The sequence below is a fragment of the Callospermophilus lateralis genome, chromosome 4 (assembly GCF_048772815.1).
Source record: "Callospermophilus lateralis isolate mCalLat2 chromosome 4, mCalLat2.hap1, whole genome shotgun sequence".
NCBI lineage: Eukaryota > Metazoa > Chordata > Mammalia > Rodentia > Sciuridae > Callospermophilus > Callospermophilus lateralis.
In genome coordinates this window covers 159,427,738-159,446,308 of record NC_135308.1, presented here as the reverse complement: position 1 = coordinate 159,446,308, position 18,571 = coordinate 159,427,738, and the positions used below count along the sequence as shown (strand labels likewise).

The 18,571-nt window shown below is 36.4% G+C and overlaps 1 protein-coding gene across 2 annotated transcripts in view; it reads left to right on the top strand.

The window, feature by feature from the left end:
- The first annotated feature begins 4,084 nt into the window (after nt 1-4,084).
- Nucleotides 4,085-18,571, top strand: part of Mrtfa (myocardin related transcription factor A) — a 113,100-nt gene continuing 98,613 nt past the window's right edge. Inside the window, exon 1 of one of the 2 annotated variants that reach the window (XM_076855202.2) lies at nt 4,085-4,099. Coding sequence is in view for 1 of the 2 variants with exons in the window: in XM_076855201.2 (XP_076711316.2) it covers nt 18,233-18,278 (46 nt within the window). In the remaining variant the exon portion in view is untranslated. Of the gene's footprint in view, nt 4,100-17,963; nt 18,279-18,571 lie in introns of those variants that run through there. The other variant, XM_076855201.2, reaches the window with a different exon arrangement.

The following is an 18,571-nucleotide window of genomic DNA, read 5'->3' as shown; positions in this document are numbered from 1 at the left end:
TCAAATGTAGAGAGAATAGTATAATAAATGTCTGTATAGAGAGATATGAGATAGATAAGGTGGGAAAGGTATTAAGGACTGCTGTCCTAAGGAGGTCAGGTTGCAAGGGGTCCACAAATGTCATAAAATTGACATTTTTTTAGGGGCTGGGATTGTAGCTCAGTGGTTGAACGCTTGCCATGCATGTGTGAGGCACTGGGTTCGATCCTTAGCACCACATAAAAAATAAATAAATAAAAAAAGATACAAAGATATAATGTCTATCTACAACTAGCTAACTAAATAAATAAAATTGACATTTTTAGTCTGCAATGGCTGTTGTTAAAGAAAGTAAACATGCTCTTTCAGAATCAAAGGCAAAGAGAATACTGAGCCAAATTAATTGCTCTTATATAATTTCCTTTCTAATACACCCAGAGATATTATTTAAATAAAGATAAATCATAGTCAAGATGGAAAATAATTCCTTGAAGGTTAGATTCTGGATTTTCTTAGTAGACATTTGCTTCGAATTCCTAAAACTGTTCACACCCTTAAAGAAACCCTTTTCCCAGTGTTTTTTCATACTACCTCTTTGAATATTTATTCCCTAATATTTTTCTGTTGAACTTGTAACTTGTAAATATGATACTTTAATACTATGCAGCTACTCACTAAATGCTATTTCCCAAATTTTCTTCCAGTTTTTTTTTTTTTCAAGTTGTAATTGGACACAACACCTTTATTTCACTTGTTTATTTTTGTATGTGGTGCTGAGGATCGAACCCAGGGTCTCGCACGTGCGAGGCGAGCGCTCTACCGCTGAGCCCCAATCCCAGCCCCAGTTTTTTTTTTTTTTTTTGAGTAGAAATTCCTTCTTATTAACTTTATTTATAATTTTACCTCCCATCTTCATTACTCTCATCTGGACCTTTTCCAATTAATTTATATTAATGAAATAGATCAGCCAGAACTGCAGTCAGTTTTGGGGACACTGTTGCCTTACATGAAGATAGATTTTAATGATCTTTTAGTTTTCACTGGCTTTTAAAAATTTTATGGCTAGGTGGTATTTTTTTTTAATTTTTTAGTTATAGATGGACACAATGTCTTTATTTTGTTTATTTTTATGTGATGCTGAGGATAGAACCCAGTGCCTCACATGTGCGAGGCAAGTGCTCTGCCACTGAACCATAAACCCAGCCCTATTTTATTGTTTTTTAAAATCTTTGCTACAGTCTGTAGGAAACTCTCAGGGCATTTCCATTTCTAGATCAAGAACTATAGCTTTTTTAAAATCACAAAAGCAACAGTTTTAGTGAGAATTTGGAATCTATAAGAAAGTAAATAACTATTCCATAATGTGTATATGCTTGAAAGTATAATGTGTACATGATAAATACATACAATTCAATTTGTTGACTTAAAAATAAATTTGGGGGCTGGAGTTTTGTTCGGCTCAGTGGTAAGTAAGTGCTCACCTAGCATGCATGAGGCATTGGGTTTGATCCTCAGCACCAAATAAATATAAAATAAAGATATTGTTGGGGCCGGAGTTGTGGTCAGTGGCAGAGCACTTGCCTAGCATGTGTGAGGCCCTGGGTTCGATTCTCAGCACCACATTTAAAAATAAAATGAATAAAATAAAGATCCATCAACATCTAAAAAAAAAAAAAATTAAAAAAAGAAGCATATGTGTCCACCTAAAACTAAAAAATAAATATAAAAAAATAAATTTAGAAAGAAGAAAAAACTTTAAAAATTTTTATTAGTTATTGATGGACCTTTATTCATTTGTTTGTTTTTATGCTGAGAATCAAACCCAGTGCCTCATACATGCTAGGCAAGCACTCTACCACTGAGCCACAACCCCAGCCCCCACCCCTGCCGTCGAAGAAAAAAACTTTCAAGTTCAATCAGACATAACCCTTGTTCTGTGTTTTGATATACTTTTCTCTGTGTACTATTTTTATATGACTATACCTATTTATGTCTTAGTTTTTTCTTAGGTCTTAAACATAACTTTAGAATATATATATTTCCACATTTGAAATGCTTTGTAAAAGTTATTCTTAATTTATATTATATTTTTTTTCAGGAGAGTACCTGGTGATTGAATCCAGGGGTGCTTAACCACTGAGCTATATCCCCAACCTTTTTATGTTTTATTTTGAGACAGGGTCTTGCTGAGTTGCTGAGGTTGGCTTTGAACTTATGATTCTCTTGACTCAGCCTCTCCAGCACTGGCTTGAATATGTATATTTTAATTAATTATTAATTCTCATGTTGTTGAAAATATTTTCATGTTATTTATATCTTTGTCTTTTTAAAAATTTTATTTCTAAATTTTATTTTCCTGAGGTGGGGTTTTTACTCTCTTGCTTAGGCTGGTTCAAGCTCATGGACTCAAGTGATTCTCCCACCTTATCCTCCTAGTGCCAGGATTATAGGTTTGTGCAACAACACCTGGCTCTTTGTCATTTTAAATATTTTGTTCTTTTCATGTTTCTAGGTATTTTGTTTTTAACATCCTAGTTTTGGGTACTATGGTTGAATATTCATTTAAATTCAACTATTTGAACTAATGTCCATCATCAAATAAATATCTTTGTATTGGTATTTCTTTTTTCTTTTTTTTTTTTAGTATTTATTTTTTAGTTGTAGGTCGGCACAATATCTTTATTTCATTTTTATGTGGCGCTGAGGTTTGAACTCAGTGCCTCCCGTGTTCTAGACAAGCACTCTACCACTGAGCTACAACCCCAGCCCATGTATTGGTATTTATGGAATTGAATGATTTGGAAACTGTTTTCTTTTTCTTTTTTTTATATTTATTTTTTAGTTTTAAGTGGATACAATATCTTTATTTTACATTTATGTGGTGCTGAGGATCGAACTCAGTGCCTCAAGCATGCTAGGCGAGCACTCTTCCACTGAGCCACATCCCCAGCCCAGGAAACTGTTTTCTTTAAGAATTTTCCTCCCTCAGATATGTTGATACAATATGATACTTTAATACTATGGAGCTACTCTCTAAATGCTATTTCTCAAGATACTCTCCTTTAGTAGTTGGAAGGTAACATTTATTTATTTATTTATTTTTAAGAGAGAGAGAGAGAGAGAATTTTTTAATATATGTTTTTTTTTTTTTAGTTTTCGGCAGATAACATCTTTGTATGTGGTGCTGAGGATCGAACCCGGGCCGCACGCGTGCCAGGCAAGCACGCTATCTACCGCTTGAGCCACATCCCCAGCCCCTAACATTTATTTTTAATATTTATTTTTTAGCTTTAGATGGACACAATATTTTTATTTTATGTTTATGTGGTGCTGAGGATCGAACCCAGTGCCTCATGCATGGTAGGCGAGCACTCTACCACTGAGCCACAATCCCAGCCCCTTATTTATTTTTTTTAATGTTAATTTTTTTAGTCGTAGTTGGACACAATACCTTTATTTCACTTGTTTCTTTTTATGTGGTGCTGAGGATCGAACCCAGGGTCTCATATGTGCAAGATGAGCTCTCTACTGCTGAGCCACAACCCTAGCTCAGTGACATTTATCTCAGTTATTTCTCCTGACCAGTGTTTCCTTTTAGCTCATTATATGTTTGTACAGTGTTTTTAGTTCATTTGTGTGTTGTCCTCCCAAGTGAACTAGTAGGGAGGACAGTGTGAAACTTGAAATGCACGCATTCTGTGAGCATATTTAATAACAGTGTTAGCTTGCTTTACAAAAAGCTGTTAAGAATAATGGTGGTTTTCCGCTTATGTAATTTATAATGTTAGTATTCAGCATATACTCAGTGGTGTGATTTCTTTATGGTACCACCTAAACTTTTTGTTTCTCCATTTCTAGGTTGCCATCACGAAAGCCAAAGTGGATTTCTCCAGTGTGGTGTGCCTGCCCCCTTCCGTCATTGCTGTGAATGGCCTGGACGGAGGAGGGGCTGGCGAAAATGATGATGAACCTGTGCTGGTGTCCCTGTCTGCGGCCCCCAGCCCCCAGAGTGAAGCGGTTGCCAATGAATTGCAGGAGCTCTCCCTGCAGCCCGAGCTGACCCTGGGCCTTCACCCTGGCAGGAATCCCAATTTACCTCCACTTAGTGAGCGGAAAAATGGTGAGATCATATGGAATTATTGCATCGCCTGATTTAATTTTTTGAGACAATATCTTGCCAAGTTGCTGAGGCTGAACTCAAACTTAGGAACTTGTGATCCTTTTGCCTCAGCCTTCTGAGTTGCTGGAATTACAGTCAAGTGCTACAGTGCCCAATATTAAGCTGTTTTACTTAAGGACTATTATGAATCTTGCTGCTGTGAAATTCTTGTTCATGTTCTTTTGGTATATCTGTTGGGATTTTTATTTGAAATATATTATTTATAGATAAATGGGGAAAATCGGCTTTTTTAAATATATAGGTCTTCTTGCTCATTAATTTATTTTATCTCTGATTAAGTGAATTTTCTTTAATATTTTATGCAGTTTTATACATTTCTCTATAAAGGCCATGTATATATTATTAGTTTATTGCTGAGTTTCTTATTTTTGGTAGATGTTATAAATGGTATTTTTAATAAACTATTTTCTTTTTGATGCCAGGGCATAGACCTGCCAAACCTTTTCAAAATCCCTATGCCTTTTTTTTTTTTTTTTTTTTTTTTTTTCACATGCAATGCCCTCTATTTGGGATGTCCTTTCTCCTAACACTCTTTACTGTCTCTACTTGTCCTTAAGGATTCTGTTCGGGTCTCAGTGTTTTTGAGAAGTCTTTGCTAAGTCAGAGTCATGAACATTTCATCACGGTCTATTTTAATTGGAATTCTTTACACAGCCATGTGAATGAGCTTGGGAAGACCAAAATCATTGTTAAACTCCTCCCAAATCCTGCAGTGCCTTCCCATGAGGCTTGTGATGACATGGCCTGGTATCTTTTCTGACCTCATTTCTTATCACTTTTTTCTAGCTTACCCTATTCTGTTCTAGCTACACTGACTTTCTTGCTGTTTCTTGAACACATCAAACATGCCCTGCACCAGCACCTTCACTGAAATCCTGGCACAAGCATCATTTCCTTAGGGAGGCCTTCCCTGACTATCTTCTCTTAAATAGCACCCCCATTACTCTCTATCCTGCTTTTTTTTTTTTTAAGCACTTATGATTCATCTTTTATTTATTGTCTGTTTCATGAAGGAAATAGCTTCATTTTATTAATTGATATATACCTGACTCTTGGCTCAGAGTAGGCACCCAGTAAATATTACTGAATGACTAGAAGAATGGTTTACTTTTTTGTCTCAAGAGGCAAGAACTGTTTTTATATCCATAGTTAACAGCAGTGTTTGTGAAACAGAAGACATTCTAAGAGATTGTGTGTATGTATGTATGCAGTGCAGGGGATCAAATTCAGGGCCTATGAGTGCTAGGCCAATGCTCTACCACTGATCTATACCCCTAGCTCATCTGGGAGATTTTTGTGTGTTCTTTTCTTGTTTGTAATTTTCACCCCCTCCACTCCAAATGGCAGCTTCCTAACTTACTGTAATCCTTTTTTTTAATTTTAAATAAGATTTATTTTTATAGTTCCATAAAAACATAAATATTATACATGTTAATGGAGAAATATGTAATATTGTGCATATTAATAGACTAATATGTCATATTTTGAATCATGTATATGTTACATAACATTAAATCAGGTTAACCATATCTAGCTCCTTAAACATTTTTTAATTAATTAATTAATTAGTTCTAATTTGAATATTACAGCAGAATGCATTTCGATTCATAGTATATACAACTGGAGCTCAAGTTTTCATTTCTCTAGTTATATATAGAGTCATACTATTCATATAGCTAGGGTAATGATGTCCATCTCATTCTACCATCTTTCTTTTCCCACTACCGCCACCCTTCCCCTCCCTCCCCTCTGCTTATCCAAAGTTTAGGCAACATATTTTTAAGTATTGACCACTGCCATGAGAGCTGTCAAATGTCAAAAGTTTTATTCCTCCTCTGCCCCCACTACTTAGAACTTTGTATGTTTTTTCCCTCCTAAGGCTGAAATATCTTGCTTCATTTCTTTAAAAGTGTTTTCTATTACTTACTGTAATCTTAAGAAGAAAGAGTCAGGGAAAGAGTAGAGACAAAGAAAAAAGTTAACTGATAGAGCTGAGTTCCCATAGAGATGTAAAGGTAGGTTCTAAAGTATTGTCTTTTCCCTGGGCAGCAGTTGGGACCAAGATTCCTTTGGGGTGGGAGGAATGACAATGAAGGCAATGATGGCAAACAGTTCCCTACTATTTGGACAGGAAGTGGAGAAAATTGGTGTCAGTGGAGTCATCTCAGTGGAGAAGATGGCAGATACTGGTTTTGAGCTGAGGTATTGGGGTATCCTCACCCTTCTCTCCGAACTTTCCCCTTAGCATATAAATTAAAAATTAAAAGTCTCTCCCTCTGCTTTCTCATATCCCAGACTTCACTGTTGTGGTTTCTGTCACTGCCTATTCTAAAAAACTGCCGCTGCCATTCATTAGCATTCTTTTTGTTGCAGTTGGAGTAGGTACTCTGTGGTCTTTATCCTGCTTGACCTCTCTGCAGCATTTGACATGGTTGGCCACTCCCTCAGACTTAAAACAAGCTTCCTCCATTGACAACTGTGACATTACCTTTTCTGTAGCTTTTTTCACTCTACCTTTCTAGCCACTACCTTTTCAGTGCTAACCCTTTGCTATCTTTCTATACCTGCCTCCTAAATTTTGTCTTGTTAGCATTCAGCCCAGGGGGAGAAAGACTGAATATGCTTGTGAGAAAATCATTATTTATTTTACACTCAGTCTTTGTGTGGTCATTTGTAAAATGGTTCGGTAGAAACAGACATGAAAAATCTCTGAGAAGATTGTAACCCTGGAAAATGTGGTGGTGTAGAACAGGGTGGACCCTGGAGTTGAAGAACAGACTTTTTCTTGAATGGGTATGCCACACTGTTGTGTTGAGAGGGTGGAGTTAGAAGTTGGTAAGAAGTTTCAAGGTGTGTGTGGTTTTTGTTTTGTTTTGTTTAGTTTTGACTCTTCTGTCTTCTTTGAAGCTGAACACTTAGGTCTAAAAGATATATTTGGTCTGCCTGAAGATCCTGTTCAGCCTGGGCTTAGAGAAGCCTGGAAAAACCTTCCCTTTGATGATCCGGCCCGTTGGCTCCAGGTCAAGGAGTTCTGGCCCCTCGTTAATAAATGTATCATAATGGAAAATGATTTCTTTTACCAACTTTATATTCATTCCTAAACAGTATAGGTTAGTTGAAATTTATATGAATGGAACAGTTCTGTATTTCTCTTTAGTTCAATATAGGCGGTATTTATTCATCTTGTATATAACTGTGATCTATCCATCTTCATTGCTTTATAGGGAATGCTTTCCTGGATAACTATCCCATAATTTAAAAATTCCATTCTGCGGGTACATATTTAGGTTGTTTTACTTTTAGGCTATTAGTCCAGTGTTGTTGTGAATCTCCTTCATCTTTCCTCGTGTATGTGCACACGTACCCAGGACTTAGAAGTTTCTGTTTTATATATCATTACTAGGTGATTATACCAGTTCACATACTTTCTAGTAACATATGAAAATTTAACTGCCCTATATCCTTCCAACATTTGGAATTGGTGAGGCTTTTTTGAAGTTTTTCACTCTGCTGGCTATATAAAGATCTCTTATCACATTCTTGATTTTTACTTTTTCTAGTGAGGTTGAGTATTTTCTTATCAAACATATGGATTTCCTTTTGTAAAGTGGTAAGTTAAATCTATTGCCCATTTTTTTCTAAGGTCATTTTTTTCTTATTGAATAAAAGGAGTTTTAAAAAATAGTATGAATATTAGTTTGTTAGTTAAATGTGTCACAGATATCTTTTCCCTTGCTTGTTTTTCTTTATCTTTTTTTTTTGTCGTATGTGTATGTATTATTTATTTTTTGGGTTGTGCCAGAGATTGAACCAGGGCCTTGCTTGTGACAATCAAGCACTCTGTCACTGAGTTACATCCCCTACCCTCTTTGTGGGATCTTTGGATGAAACATATATGTAATCAAGTCTTTTATAATTAGTTAATTTTGTATTTTGGGTTTCTGGAAATAATGCTTTGTATGGATTGAGACAGGGCTCAATATAATTTATTTTCTCCAAACGAATTTCCAGTTTTTGAAATTACTCTTCTTTCTCCACTGATCAGCAGAGTAACCTTTTACATAGTAAGGACTTATCTTTGGGTGGATGTGGTTTTGAACTTGCTGATTGCTTCTGTTGATCTGTTTGTCTTTGCCTGCACTAATATCTCTCAGGGTTTTTTTTTTTTTTTTTTGTATTTGGAATTGAACCCATAGGCTCTTGACCACTGATGTACATCACCAGTCCTTTTTTTTTTTTCTTTTTTCTTTTTTTGAGATGGGATCTTGGTAAATTGCTAAGGGTTGTGTTGTGAATTGCTGTATACTGCCCTTGAACTTGTGATCATCCTTTCTTAGCCTCCCAAGTTGCTGGTATTACAGGTGTATACCACTATGCTCAGCAATAACTTTATAGTTTTAGTTATGATAACTGTATTAAGCCCTGTTATATGGGGAAAATAACTCCTTCTTTTCCCCAAGAGTTTTTTTCTTTGTATTTCCGTATGAATTTTAAAATCACTGTGGGATTTTGATTGGAATTGCATTAAATCTGTAATCTAATTTAGGAAGAATTTACTTTTCCATTTATATTTAGATGTTTCATATATTTATATATTGTTGAAAATGTTACCTTTTAAAAATTCTCCTTTGTATTGTTGCTAGACCCATGTATTTTTCTGAAAAGGGTAGCGGATACAATTTCTCTGAGTCTGTTGTCTCCAGCACTGGGTTGGTTGGGAAGATAGGCCAGAAAGAAAGCAGGGGAGAATGGGAGTGAAGTGGGGAGGACATACTTATTCCTCCTATATCATGGACTCAATTATGTGTCCTGTTTCTTTCACTTAGTATTTGTAGCGTAACACTTTTCTTGTATCATTGAAATATTTTTATAAGTAGCCTTTTCAAAGGGTGTGTAACATTCTATTCTGTGCCATCATTTAATTAATCTTTCCCCCACTGGACATTTGTACCATTTTTCTATTTGTTACACATTAATGTTTGGATGAATATCTTTTAAAGCCTTTTCTACATTTTAGGCTATTTCTTAAGAAGTAGAGACACTGACTTCAAGGTTTTCACCATTTTTATGTTGAAAATTTATTCAGTGACTAGGGATTTCAGTTGAATACTAAGTATTAGTATAAGTATCGAATACTATGTGTTAGTACTAGTAATGAGCAAGAATTCTCATCTAGAGAATTTTGTCATAGAATTTATTGTTCTGTGACAGAAAAAGATTGAAAAAAGGGTTATATAAGCCAATTCATAGTTACAGACTTTGGTAATTGCTTTAAAAAAAGCACAGTAATACAAAACACAATTTAAAAAAAGCACAATAAGGGGCTTGGGTTGTGGCTCGGTGGTAGAGCACTTGCCAACATGTGTAAGGCACTGGGTTCAATTCTCAGCATTGCATATAAAATAAATATTATAAAGGTCCACCATCAACAACCTCAAATATCCAAAGAGGCCAGACAAGCAGTGGAAGTAAGAAAATAAGTCATTTATTACATTACAGAGAGTATTAGGAAGTGTAACAAATTTGAGAGCATACTCTGTCTGAAGTGGGTCTACTATAGGATGCTGTTGTAGAGCTAATTGTTACTGTGTCAGAAGGTCAGCTTTGTGTTGCTGGATTTTCTCATGCTTTTTTTTTTTTAACCCCCATTTCAGTTTGTATTTGTTTAGTTACTAGAGAGGAGGAACCTTTCCCCAAATGTTTGTGGCCACTGGATATTTCATATTTTACCACGCAGTTCATTTTCTTATTATTTTATTATTCTAGTTACAGACCAGGAAGCACTTGCCAGGAATTTGTACAAGAGTTTCTTACATGTTCCTCATGCTCAGTACTCTGGATAAGATGCTGGATCAAGTCAAGACTGGTTCCTTTGACTTTATTTTATGGTTAATAGAAATTAAAAAAGAACTGGATAAACTCTGATGTCTTTATTTTTTATTTTTTTTTAAAGCGAGCGAGAGAGAGAGAGAGCGAGAGAGAGAATTTTTTTTTTATTTTTTTATTTTTTTTTATTGGTTGTTCAAAACCCTACAAAGCTCTTGACATATCATATTTCATACATTAGCATACATTAGCTTCAAGTGAGTTATGAACTCCCTTTTTTACCCCAAGTACAGATTGCAGAATCACATGGGTTACACATCCACATTTTTACATAATACCATACTAGTAACTGTTGTATTCTGCTACCTTTCCTATCCTCTACTATCCCCCCTCCCCTCCCCTCCCATCTTCTCTCTCTACCCCTTCTATTGTAATTCATTTCTCACCTTGTTTATTTTCCCATTCCACTTACAACCTCTTATATGTAATTTAGTATAACAATGAGGGTCTCCCTCCGTTTCCATGCAATTCCCCTTTTCTCTCCCTTTCCCTCCCACCTCATGTCTCTGTTTAATGTTAATCTTTTCTTCCTGCTCTTCCTCCCTGCTTTATTCTTAGTTGCTCTCATTATATCAAAGAAGACATTTGGTATTTGTTTTTTAGGGATTGGCTAGCTTCACTAAGCATAATCTGCTCTAGTGCCATCCATTTCCCTGCAAATTCCAAGATTTTGTCATTTTTTAGTGCTGCGTAATACTCCATGGTGTATAGATGCCACATTTTTTTAATCCATTCATCCATTGAAGGGCATCTGGGTTGGTTCCACAATCTAGCTATTGTAAATTGTGCTGCTATGAACATCGATGTGGCAGTATCCCTGTAATATGCTCTTTTAAGGTCTTCAGGGAATAGTCCGAGAAGGGCAATAGCTGGGTCAAATGGTGGTTCCATTCCCAGCTTTCCCAGGGATCTCCATACTGCTTTCCAAATTGGCCGCACCAATTTGCAGCCCCACCAGCAATGTACAAGAGAACCCTTTTCCCCACATCCTCGCCAGCACTTGTTGTTTGATTTCATAATGGCTGCCAATCTTACTGAAGTGAGATGGTATCTTAGGGTGGTTTTGATTTGCATTTCTCTGACTGCTAGAGATGATGAGCATTTTTTCATGTACTTGTTGATTGATTGTATGTCCTCCTCTGAGAAGTGTCTGTTCAGGTCCTTGGCCCATTTGTTGATTGGGTTATTTGTTATCTTATTGTCTAATTTTTTGAGTTCTTTGTATATTCTGGATATTAGGGCTCTATCTGACGTGTGAGGAGTAAATATTTGTTCCCATGATGTAGGCTCCCTATTTACTTCTCTTATTGTTTCTCTTGCTGTGAAAAAACTTTTTAGTTTAAGTAAGTCCCATTTGTTGATTCTTGCTATTAACTCTTGTGCTATGGGTGTCCTATTAAGGAATTTGGAGCCCGACCCCACTATTTGTAGATCGTAGCCAACTTTTTCTTCTATCAGACGCAGAGTCTCTGATTTGATATCAAGGTCTTTGATCCATTTTGAGTTAACTTTTGTGCATGGTGAGAGGAGGGGGTTCAGTTTCATTTTGTTGCATATGGATTTCCAGTTTTCCCAACACCATTTGTTGAAGATGCTATCCTTCCTCCATTGCATGGTTTTAGCCCCTTTATCAAATATAAGATAGTTGTAACTTTGTGGATTGGTCTCTGTGTCCTCTATTCTGTACCATTGGTCCACCCGCCTGTTTTGGTACCAGTACCATGCTGTCTTTGTTACTATTGCTCTGTAATATAGTTTGAAATCCGGTATCGCTATACCGCCTGATTCGCACTTCCTGCTTAGAATTGCTTTGGCTATTCTGGGTCTTTTATTTTTCCATATGAATTTCATGATTGCTTTATCTATTTCTACAAGCAATGCCTTTGGGATTTTGATTGGCATTGCATTAAACCTATATAGAACTTTGGGTAATATCGCCATTTTGATGATGTTAGTTCTGCCTATCCATGAACAGGGTATATTTTTCCATCTTCTAAGATCTTCTTCTACTTCTCTCTTTAGGGTTCTGTAGTTTTCATTGTATAAATCTTTCACCTCTTTTGTTAGGTTGATTCCCAAGTATTTTATTTTTTTTGAGGATATTGTGAATGGAGTGGTTTTCCTCATTTCCATTTCAGAAGTTTTGTTGCTGATATACAGGAATGCCTTTGATTTATGCGTGTTGATTTTATATCCTGCTACTTTGCTGAATTCATTTATTAGTTCTAGTAGTTTTTTTGTAGACCCTTTTGGGTCTTCTAGGTATAAAATCATGTCATCCGCAAATAGTGATAATTTAAGTTCTTCTTTTCCAATTTTTATGCCTTTAATTTCTTTCGTCTGTCTAATTGCTCTGGCCAGTGTTTCGAGAACTATATTGAATAGAAGTGGTGATAGAGGGCATCCCTGTCTTGTTCCAGATTTTAGAGGGAATGCCTTCAATTTTTCTCCATTCAGAATGATGCTAGCCTGAGGCTTAGCATAGATAGCTTTTACAATGTCAAGGTAATTTCCTGTTATCCCTAGTTTTTCTAATGTTTTGAACATAAAGGGATGCTGTACTTTGTCGAATGCTTTTTCTGCGTCTATCGAGATGATCATATGGTTCTTATCTTTAAGTCTATTGATGTGGTGAATAACATTTATTGATTTCCGTATATTGAACCATCCTTGCATCCCAGGAATGAATCCTACTTGATCATGGTGCACAATTTTTTTGATGTGCCTTTGTATCCGATTCGCCAGAATTTTATTGAGGATTTTTGCATCTAGGTTCATCAGGGATATTGGTCTGTAGTTTTCTTTCTTTGAGGTGTCTTTGTCTAGTTTCGGAATCAACGTGATGTTGGCCTCATAGAATGAATTTGGAAGAGCTCCCTCTTTTTCTATTTCCTGAAATAACTTGAAAAGTATTGGTATTAATTCTTCTTTAAAAGTTTTGTAAAACTCCGCTGTATACCCATCCGGTCCCGGGCTTTTCTTGGTGGGTAGTCTCTTGATTGCTTCTTCAATTTCATCCATTGATATTGGTCTGTTCAAATTGTGTGTATCCTCCTGACTCAGTCTGGGCAAATCATATGTCTTAAGAAATTTATCGATGTCTTCACTATCTTCTATTTTATTGGAATATAGGTTTTCAAAATAATTTCTAATTGTCTTCTGTATTTCTGTAGCATCTGTTGTGATATTGCCTTTTTCATCCCGTATGTTAGTAATTTGAGTTCTCTGAGAGAGAGAATTTTTTGATACTTATTTTTTAGTTTTCGGTGGACACAACATCTTTGTTTGTATGTGGTGCTGAGGATCAAACCCGGGCCGCACGCATGCCAGGCGAGCGCGCTACCACTTGAGCCACATCCCTAGCCCCAATGATGCCTTTATTTTTTTAAGAGCTAGCTCATATCATTCTTCCTGTAAGAAGCAATCCAAGTTTCTTGTTAGAATCAGTTGCTGTTTCTTTTACATTTGTTCAGCTCATGGTTTGGTTTGTATGCTAATTTAGCATTTCTCTTTTTCCTTTTTTAAAATTGTTGATTAAGGATTTTTTATCCTAGATTTCACTCTAGGGGTCTTGAGGTCAGGAACAGTGTTAGTCTGAGTCATCCTTGTCTTTGTGCTGCTCCACTGGTGTTGACATTGTGCATAGTGACAGTATTGCAGGCGTACAGTATGAATGAGACAGCTGTTCATATTTATGGTTATTGGAGCCCTCAACATTTACTATACCTTATAAAGTGAGCTGAAAATATAGCCTTCTATCCTAAGGCCAAATAATAACATACCTATGGTTGTGTGTGATTCTCCCAAGTTTGCAGCTCTCAACTAGGCTTCTCAGTAGTAGTAAGCTACACAGGTTAGGGAAGCTGCCCAGGACCTGGAGCGACTTCCCTGTGCTGGGTCATGTTATCTTTTGGATGTTTCACTTTGCTTAACACCAGGTATCTGGGGTAAAGTCTTAACTGGTTGGAACCTTTGTAATTTCAGTATGATAATTAGATTTTTTAGAGGTAAAAACATTACATGTTTCAAATTAGCCAGCTGTATTCTGTTTAGATGATCCCAGTTTTGTTGGCAACATCCAAAGTATCATAATCAGGAGCTGTTTAACTATGCTGCTCTCTCTCTGTCAGGCCTGATCAGGGTGTTGACCTTGGCTACATCAGTTTCATGGAGCTAGCTTCTTTACAGATCTTTTAATCTGGTGCTTGTTGGCCTTGACATCCACAGTGAACATAAGTGTATTTGCTTCTACCATCTGCATGGCCAGCTCAGTGATTGGGGGAGCTTGATGATGGCATAGTGATCAAGCTTATTTCTTTGGGGTGCTCTTCAAGGGTATTTGGGCTAACTCTGGAGCCACAGGGTCTTAGGCTTCTAGAAGGCAGGTGACGTGTGGATCTTTTAGATAACAAAATAAAGATGCCTCAAGTTTTTGTTGTTGTTGTTGTTGTTGTTTTACTAGGGGTTGAACCCAGAGGCACTTAACTACTGAGCCACATCCCCAACCCTTTTTTGTATTTTATTTAGAGACAGGTTCTCCCTGAGCTTAGGGCCTTGCTAAATTGCTGAGTCTGGCTTTGAACTCATGATCCTCCTGCCTCAACCTTCTGAGTCTGGGGTTATAGGTGAGTGCCATGCACCCAAAGATGCCTCAAGTTTGAGGCCAGCCTCAGCAGTTTAGTGAGACCTTGTCTCAAGATAATAAATAAAAAGTACTGGGGATGTAGCTCAGTGGTTAAGTGCCCTGGATTGGATCCCTAGTACCATACACACAAAAATGTAAGCAGTGGCCCTGAGAGGGGCAGAGAGAGAAAGAGGAGCCATCTGGGACTCTGGTGGAAATGTTAGTGAGGTAGGAAACTGGGATTTTCAAGAAAATTTAGGAAATGGGAAGTTGGTTTTTTTTTTCTTTTTAAAAAATTTTTATTTAAAATACCTATTTGTAGAAGTTAGCATAATTTTACAGATAATTAGAAAAATTTACTTCTTTTCTCTCAGCAAACATGTATAACAGGTTAGGAATAATAGATTAGAAATGTAATACATTATAAAACAGTATCCTGTGACTATCTGTACATTTACTATGCACTTTAAGGAAAAGAATTTGACAATGTGCTATACTTACACTGCAGATAACATACTGTTATTTTGTAATACAAAACTGACCAGTGATAGTGCTTAAATTTATAAATGGCCATTAAACAGAATTTTTAACTTAAATGTGTATTTAGCATGTTAAAAAGTGAAAAAAAATTAGCTGAAGTTTTGTGGCCTGTCAGTTCATATGTTTCATGGCATTTTTCTTTAAAGGAAGAATATCAATATTGTTATACTAAAATAATTTTTCATGATAAATAGAAAATGGGAAGTTTTAAGGAGAGTATTGAAAGCCTTAAATCCAGTGGAAGATCAACTATTACACAAACTTGGCTGGTTCCTCTTGATTATGAACATTATAGGCCTTTGGGCTGCTGTGGGTTGAGGGTGCAAAAGCTAAACACAAAGCTATATTATTGCTATGGTTAATAACCTTGTTAAAAACATTTCTTTATAGCCAGTTAAAAACTGCTACATTTAAAAACTCTACTGATATCTTACTATATTATGTTCCTAATAGAGGCTGTAGATCATCTTAAAGTTGTGTTGATTAGCTAGAGAGTTATGATTAGATGCAAAACTCTTATTTTATTGGAAATTAAGATCATTATCCTTCATTCCCTTCGTGCTGTTAGTTTGAAAATCATGTTCTTTTGTACAGAGACCTTATTAAAGTTTAGTTCTGTTTTTTGGAAATGTGACCAGTTTGCACCAAAAATAGTGGAACCGAAGCTGTTTTGAACCATAGAGATTCAGACTTCACAATTGTGAACCCCATTTTTTTTTAAAAAAAATATTATATACATTTTAGTTATTAATGGACCTTTATTTTATTCTTGTATTTGTATGTAGTGCTGAGAATCAAATCCAGTGCCTCACACATGCTAGGTAAGCACTCTACCACTGACCCACAGCTCCAGCCTAGTGAACCCTGTTTTAAAGCCTGTTTTCACAATGATTCTGTTGCTTTGCTAATGCTTGTAAGTGTAAATGCAAATTCTGAGCAATGAGGCAAATATCTGTTGCTTCTTATTTCCTCTTCTTTTAAGATTGCTTTTTTAGATTTCCATTTTAAAAATAGGTTTTCTTTAGATCTTTTGTCCTAAAGTGCATATGGGTGTGGACTTGCTGTGGCAAAGTGAAATCACCTTAAATGTGCTGTTTTATTATTTCTACCATTCTACCATTCCACAACTGTCAGTATTTCCTATAGGGCTGGATATTGACACTTGGAACATTGCAAGCACTCTTCTCCCCAAAGAGAAGAGTTTTGGCAGGAGGAAAGCAACCCTATGCCCTTCCTACCATTTTCTGTGCAGAAATCTTATAATTTGTCTTTATTTTTCTCTAAGGATAAAACTGTGAGAACTTGTGTCTTTGAAAAAAACTCACACAGCAAATTGTACAGCCCACAGAGGGAGACAGGAATGACCCAACCTTTTAGGGATGCTTCTCCTTCAGTTGTTAACCTCTGACCAGACTCTCTTGTAGTCTGAGTTGAAATTTACCCATTTTTTCATAAGATAGTCAGAGAGCTTGGGTGCCAGAAGGGACCAGTGAGAATGCTGCTGCCTCTCAGAGCAGCATGCAGCCCACACTGGCTGCCGCTCTGTTGCCAGTTGAGTCATTCCCACAGTTCTATATAGAGCTCTTCTTTTAAACATCATGTTCTTGGAGAAAGAAAGGAAGTTTTTCTCTTCCACAGAATCTTCCCCACCCCAACTCTGCGTTGCTTTCTCTTTTCTAAGAATATTGCTCTCACTCACTTAGAGACTGTTCTCTTTTAAGGTCTCCTAATGCTTTCATTTATCATTTGTTTGACTATGTAAGCTTTAAAGTATTTGCTGTATTGAGGTTACAGCAGTAGGCTTTCAAGATATTGGCTAGTACTTCACCATAAAGATTGAGAAATTCTAGACAAACAGACCAAACATGGATTTCTAGCTTTCAGCTATTTAAAAGTCCCTCGAATTTGCCAAAAGGCATCTTAATACAATTATTTATAATGAAATACTATGATAATAAAAAGTACCACAAAGGGCATGAATGAGCTTTTAATTTTGGGACAATAAAAAATTGTGTATATGTAGTTTAAAAGGATTTTGGGTTTTGTTTTCATTGGACAATAAAATACCCATGTTTGTTTTTATTCAGAAGAACTGTTCTGTGATAGTGGAAGAAGGACTGAAGTTTCATTATCAGGGAAGGGAAATTCTCATACATTGAAGCTGCCTTTCTATTTGTTCTATATCCAACATGAACATTAAGTATTTTAAGAAAGTCAGCATCAGTAAGCTGTCTGTCCACAGATAGCATGTCTCACATGGGTGCAAGTAAGGGGCTCTTTTAGAGGACTGGCAGATCTGAGCAACAGATTACAGCTCCGGAATGTATTCTGATGACTTTTTGAAACAGATATTTTAATTGGAGTGGAGGTGGAGAAATAGTTCAGCTTCTGTAGTTAAATATTCAACTTCCTTAGCCTGTTATCTATAAATATCACAGATGAAAAGACTGTTAGGATTCTCTTCCAGAAAATGTACTTAGTTTACATATTTATTTGTATATGTTTAATATGTGTCTAATTCCTCTCCTCACCTCCCATCAATGGATCAGTATGTCACCATTTCTTTCATGAGATTGAATTGTTTGGGTTCTGTTAATCTGTGGCCTTAAACTGCATTAACTCCCAAGTCCCATATAGCAAGGTTCTGAAACAAACCCACCTCCTCATATTAAAAAGAGAGAGTGAAAGCAGTTTTCTGAAAGTCTTTCTGTATGTCTTTCCCCTCCCACTAGAGACAAATGGAAGGGGAGGAGCTCACTCACTGCTCTTAACCACACTTGTCTTTAGAGGAGCGTGTTGGTCTCAGTCAGCGGTAACTCAACTCTGTGCCATCTTGACTTGCCTGGAGGGTGGTAAATTGTTAACTGCCCGAGAAGGAATGAGCTCTCACAGTTTGGTTTGAGCACCGGCATGAGATTGAATTTGTGAAAGCCTTTTATAGCCTCTGAAGACAACATCCTTTTTGTATGACTTTGATTTTCTTCATTATATTTGTGGACTGCTGTTTCTGAGGAGACTCCGGAATGACTCTGCTGGAACCTGAGATGTTGATGATGGCTGTACAGTCAGGTAATTTCCTTATTTCCTGAAAACCTCATTTGCTACGGGCTTCTTAAAAAAAAAAAGCTGGGCATATTTGTACTAGGATTGGAGAAAGATAAAACATAAATGATCTAGAAAATGCACACATTTTCAGGTTTTTATTGCTAAAACAACCCTATCTTTTCTCTAACTGCAAATTCTAGTTATTCAAACATAGCTTTGAATTACATGCTTACTGATCTTTAGACTCTTCAATGGGGAGATCTATTTGAGAAAAGAAAAACTATTTGTCTTCTTTAATCATTTTATTTTTGCTGGTG